Raw genomic sequence first — 6,152 nt, forward strand, 5'->3', positions numbered from 1 at the left:
ATTATTATGCATGCAACTTTATTTATAAAATTGCAATAGACTGATAAATGGTCAGAAAGAATGACAGAGGTTGCAGGCTTTGAAATACAAGATAGACATAAATGGCAATCAGACAATGGCATTTTATTCAGATTTACAAGAGTTTACAAAATCCACATTTAGGTTAGGTTGCTTATTCAGTCTTTTTTTAAAAAAACAAACAAACAAACAAAAAAACCTCCCAGCAAAAATGTCAGCATTTTAAATCTTCATGAAGAAAATACTGGGGAGGAACTTGAAGAACGTTTGACTGTGAGTAAACCGTGCTAAAAAGGGCTGGTGTGATCTGAAACAGAGCGAAATGGTTGGATCAGTAGAGGGTATGCCGATACACTGCAGAGTGTCCTAAACATCCCATCACATCATCTGAGTTCTGGCCATTGGGTCTTGATGATGACCAGGGTACCAGTGTCCAAAAGAGTTCATATATCCTCCAGAGTGGATGGGGGCACCTTTGCTTGACATGGAAACATCCCACAGGGGTGGCATTCCTGGTGAACATGGTGTTGCAGAAGCTGCTTGAAGGTGTTCTCCTTCTGGTCCACTTGAGCCATGCTTCATGATCTTTTTGTACTTGGAACGTTTGTTCTGGAACCATATCTTCACCTGCAACATTTGCACTTGGATTAGCATTAGTTATTTAAACACATGTTTTCATCAGTTGACAAGTATGTGATGAACTTACATTTGTATTATTCATTAAACAAATGTTGAGCAAGATTGGAAGGAATTATAAAAATGCAGAACAGTAAGCATTTTTTGTAGTAATAATACATTTGTAGTTTAATAATAAAATGCCAATGAAAAACATCAAACTCCATGATGATGCTGTATAAAGTTATCACCAAAATCAGCCATTCAAAGAAACGGACTTTCTTCTTTTTTTGTTTTTTCAGCCATCTCGTGAAACTGAAGAATTAGTAAAGGGCATTGACATGGGCATCTTGATTCTGACAGAGGAGGAGCAATGGGAAGTGCTTCCAAAAGAAACCATTGATGTTGCTATCATTTTGGAAGAGCATCTTGTCCTCACCGATATCACCGATAACTTTTACACTATTAACCACTGGGAAGTTTTTCTTGTCTTTTTGTATTCTGTAAAGCTCTACAAACCCTGATTTTCAGTATCAGAAGAATTTCTGCCAGCTTTGAGTCAGCATGACTTGTTTTTATTTTCTTTCTCTTTTTTTGACACAAACTTCTGCCAACACCAGCTTGAGCTGGCTGTTAGTGAGAAGGGGGAAAAGCTTGACAGATTTTTGGATGAAACAAAACTCCAAACGTTGTTGCTGTTATTTAATCACTCCAAAATTTTACCCAGAACTCTCCCTTGCACAAACTTGTGCATGCTTTTTTTTCAAGAATATATGACATAAACAACCCATGATATTATACTTATGGTGTTTTTAATTTCTTAATTGTGTGACCTAGGTGGAAAATTCATACTAATTGTGAATTTACAATCAAAGTGACACCCACAGAGCTGTAAAATCTTCTATAATGAAACAATTAAAGTGATGTTTTCCAAGAGACTTTAAAGCTGGATAAAAGTCCAATTACCCTTACCGTTTCCTTTGATACACAAAATAATTATTCTAATTTAGGCTTTCATGTTTTTATTTTAATGTGATTTTCATATTGCCGCTTTTCAGAACATTTCTGTTATGTGGTGATGCTTTCATTTTTATCACTAAAATGATATCTGCATGTATCATAAAATAGATTAAATGAGCCGCCTGGACTAAAAAGCAGGAACAAGAGCCAGAGGCAACATTCAACACTTTTTGACGGCAGTGATGACAGAATCTCAACTGCTTATAAAAGAGTATTTGGCTCTGCAAACTGGCCACACACACTATCACGCAAACATCTTTTTGATATATTTTGATATGTGTGTCAGTTCTGCTGAATATTTGTGCTGAATATCTGAACAGATTATTATCTGTAAATGTCCCCAAGAGAAAACAATAACACTAGTCAATGAAAAATGTGTTTCCAAACCACAGAGTATTTATAATGTAATTGTATTGGAGATTTAATATAGGCTACACACACACACACACACACACACACACACACACAAAAACTGTTCATTTACAGTTGTTATGATAATAAGAGCAATTAGTAGGAATTAAGGTCATGATGTGTTTAAAATAATGTATAAATTATTTCCAGACCATAAATATTGAAAGTTTCAGAAACCAGAAAGTTTCACTTTCACTCTTTGTTTAGTTTTAAAAATGTAACAATTCCACTGATCTATACATAATCTCTATTACAGATCAGTGAAGAATTCATATTTCTGTATTTGTAACACCCAGACCCAGACTTTCAATCTATATAAAAAATTAAATAAAAACATTTGAAAAGCTAAATAAAATGAAAATAAATGAAAAGCTTTAATACAAATCATCTAAGAGTAACTTTAATTATATATATATATATATATATATATATATATATATGATTTTCTAAATTGCTTTCTGAGTTCGGTAAGTTTTCATTGTTTGGAAGTTAGACTTTGTGTGTGGGTGGATGGTTTGTAATTTTTCTAGAAGCTTCAGTGTGTCCTTTCATTAGTTACTGAAGTGTAGGGTGAAGTCAGGTGGGCCACCGTAAGGTTGGATTAGAGAGGAGCTGAGTGGAAACGTTAAATGGGAGGGAAAGATGAGTATACTTTTTAATAAGATGTTCGTATTGCAAGTTTGATATTTGATTTATTTTTGAAAATGTTTAGTTTTAGACAAGTTTTTAAACAAGTTTTAGTATGTTATTTAATGTTGCTGAATATAAAGCAAGAAATAATTAGGAGTTTATTTAATCAGGGTTTCAGAAATATTGCTGCTCTAAAGATTTTAACTCTGCATGCTTGGGAAGAAAATAGAATGCATTATTTCTAAAAACACTGTCATGAGAATGAAGTAATTTAGAATAAATGTATGTGCCTAACAAAGTCATGTATAGGGGAACTGTTACTGCAATAAATATTCAGTAAATTATTTTGGGTACAATCCTCAGCTGTAAATGACAGCTGGATATTTACTTTTTTATATAAATCTGAACAAAAAAGTTGACCTGTTCTACATACGGGGATTTATTCGTACAGTTTCCCTTTTATCTAGCCTACTGTGCAGTATCAACTTTTGACTGCAATTATGCAATAAATTTTAATTATAGAAGCATTAATTATAATTATTAGAACCTGCCAATGAAGGAGGAAGAGACTCGTGCTCACATTTATTTATTTATTTATTTATTTTGTCTTGTTTGATTGCGAAAAGTACGGTGAAAAGCTTTTGCAGGGTTCATGTATTAATTGTATAAGAAATAATAAGAACAGCCCATCACACCTCGAAATTGTGCTTATCAACGTGAGCCTATGAATTTCTTTACTTGCCTGTCATTCCGTGGAAGGCACAGCTCACGAATTATCGTTTTTACAAAACTGTGTGTGTGTGTGTGTGTGCGTGCGTGCGTGCTATATTTACAAAACACTTAAATATACGTTAGTATAAGACATGTTTTTTTTTTTAATAATAGGACTAATGCAAAATAGGCCTCCATTATTATGGTTTATTTTTCGTTCCATTGTCCCTGATAAAGATTCGATAGGCTAAGTGATTTTTATATTTGACAAACATTTTTACTCAATATTTAGATAACGCTGTAGGCTATTTTGGGAGCGAGCTAAGGACGAACCGCCCTTTACGCGCTAAACGTTCAGCTTTCTCCCAAACAGTCCTATAAAACACAGACCTACACATCTTCACCTGTTGAAGGCTTCGCGTTGGTTTGTATTGTTCTTAGACTAGACCCAGCCTTCTGATATTCAAAGAAAATTTCTTATTCTTATTATCAGCCATTTTTCTTTTTAGACTGGACCCTACACACAGATAATACACACATCGTGGTGCACAGACGGAATTGTTTGTTGATGTTTGATTCAGTGTTTCTCGTATGTTCCTGTGTACCTGTGTTTGCGTCAGCCCCAGTTTGGCCGCCAGGTCAGCGCGCTCCGGCAGCGCGAGGTACTGGGTCTGCTGGAAGCGCTGGTTGAGCGCCTGAAGCTGCAGGCTCGAGTAGATCGTGCGGGGCTTGCGGATCTTCTTCCCCTTCCCGTTCAGACGGATCTCTCCACTTTCAATGGAACTTTGCTTCTCGGAATCTTGAGCAGAAGATTAAATATTAAACAACAATTAGCTAAAATAATAAAAATAATAAGGTAGGCTACTAATAACTGTAGGCTATAATGAATCAAAATTTCTCAAAAATGTGTAGGCCATTCTGTCAGAAGAAAACGTTTGTTAAAAACGCATATAAGGCATTAGGGTTAAAATAGACATTTTCACTATGAAATATCTGAAAAGGCAGTTCCTGTGTTTTAGTCCATATTAATACTTTGTAACTTTATTGTCAAATCTCAGTTTAATAAAAAAAGAAAAGAAAAAAAAAGAAAGAAAGGGTAGGTAAATGGGCTAAATATTCGGGCCTATATAATTATTAAAAGTGTGTAATAGTTAGTCTAAAACAAGCCAGTAATTATTTATTCAATTTTTTGATCTTGTAATCTAAAGACAAGTTTCAAAGACAGGCGCGCGCGTGTGTGTGTGAGCGGGGTCCAACAATTGGGCCACTTGATTTTTTAATTGGAGTCATCAGGTTCAGCTATATTCATTCATATTGCGATGACATTAAGGTTAATATGGCATTAGAAAAAAATAGCAACGTAGCCTATCAATTTGAGTAAAACTAAAGCAAATATCCTCTCTCTTAAAATAATCGTTAAATCCACAATTAGCTTTTGACAGTGATTTCATGATTTACCGTGTTTTTTCAATCTCCTGTCTTTATTCTGAGCTTTAAATGAGCATTTCTATTTCTTCAGGATATTTTACGCGCTCAGACAGTTTTTAAAAAAATTGTGAAGATATAAAACTTTGCAATAGGCTATTTCTTGCCCCATTTCACGGTGGGGCTTTAAACGTTTTGGCACGTTATTAATTAGAATTGTGTCAGTAATTAAATGAAACAAATTTCAGGAGCAATAATCGTTCATGTCAAACCAAAATTCAGTATTTCTGTTTTCGGAAAACAATCACAAATGCTGCGACCCGTGGCTATAACTAATTTTCTCAGCCATAGCATAACTTTGGCGCAACACGGAATTTAGTAATAGGTTTTTAATCTAGGTGATGGAAAGCGCACTTTACCTGCATCCTCTACTCTTGAATGTCCGACTGCGCTGTTGTGTTGATAGGGCAGGTACGCGGGGTGGTGATGGGCTGTGGGATAGTGGTAAGTGAGCGGACGGCCGTGGTACGAAGCAGCTCCCGAGGAGAAGGCCGCGTCGTACTGCGAATGTGCGCCTTGATGCAAACCGTGCACCGGATAGTGCGCGTGGGACACACCGGGCGAATGCTGCTGCTGAGACTGGTAACCGTGACTGAACTCCAGAAAAGCCGATTTTGAGGGGTCTGAAGCCACCAAACTTTCAGACAGTGAAGTCATAGTCATTTTTTTGAGTTATGTCCATTAGACCGATGCATCATAAAAAAGCAGCATCTATTTAAAAGTCATGTGATTTCCATCGCTTAAAGAGGTCCATTAGAAAGATCCATGTCCGTGAAAACGCGAAGCTCGTGTGTTTGCTTTCGTTTTGGCTGTGTATGAGGTCTGTGAAGTTCATCTCTGCAGTCTCGTCACATACTGGAGTTAATTCCAGCAGTGAGAACGCGCTCTCTTATTGGCTGCACGAGCCGTCCTCGTCATTCCTTTAGACGCAATGACGTCACCAGTGTAATATGTACGGAAAAAATCCACAAGTTTTCAGGTTTTGATGTAACAACACAATTTAAAAACATTCGTTTGATTCGTTGTATTAATACCGAGAAATAAAAACAGGGCATTTAGGAAATCTCAAAACCGTTAAAGTCTTCTAAACGATAAGATTTACAAAGGTTGACAAATAAGATTAATCAGTGGGCCATGGGTATGCAAATAGCCTACATAAAATTGTCATCCTAAATGTGTGAGTGACAACTGTGGTTGCCATATCTATTTATTGTGTTTCGAGCATTACGGAGGATTTTTGTGAATCACTGCTATTATAGCCT

At 36.0% G+C, this 6,152-nt stretch overlaps 1 protein-coding gene across 1 annotated transcript; it reads right to left on the minus strand.

Moving 5' to 3' along the window:
* Nucleotides 1-102: 102 nt before the first annotated feature.
* On the minus strand, nucleotides 103-5,760 carry dlx4a (distal-less homeobox 4a). The gene is made up of 3 exons (XM_052551821.1): nucleotides 5,250-5,760; nucleotides 4,011-4,204; nucleotides 103-645 (listed from the first exon to the last, which is right to left on the minus strand). The coding sequence occupies exons 1-3, from the start codon at nucleotides 5,551-5,553 to the stop codon at nucleotides 397-399; spliced, it is 747 nt and encodes a 248-aa protein (XP_052407781.1). The 5' UTR covers nucleotides 5,554-5,760; the 3' UTR covers nucleotides 103-396.
* Between the last annotated feature and the right edge of the window lie 392 nt (nucleotides 5,761-6,152).

Source organism: Carassius gibelio, chromosome B3 (assembly GCF_023724105.1).
Source record: "Carassius gibelio isolate Cgi1373 ecotype wild population from Czech Republic chromosome B3, carGib1.2-hapl.c, whole genome shotgun sequence".
Classification (NCBI taxonomy): Eukaryota; Metazoa; Chordata; class Actinopteri; order Cypriniformes; family Cyprinidae; genus Carassius; species Carassius gibelio.

Bases quoted from the DNA above. Each gene is read 5' to 3' on its own strand.
- dlx4a (XM_052551821.1), bottom strand. From the start codon at position 5,553: ATGACTATGACTTCACTGTCTGAAAGTTTGGTGGCTTCAGACCCCTCA. The intron at 4,205-5,249 runs GTAAAGTGCGCT...CTTCTGCTCAAG, and splicing joins TTCAAGAGTAGAGGATGCAG to ATTCCGAGAAGCAAAGTTCC. The intron at 646-4,010 runs GTACACAGGAAC...CAAATGTTGCAG, and splicing joins TGGGGCTGACGCAAACACAG to GTGAAGATATGGTTCCAGAA.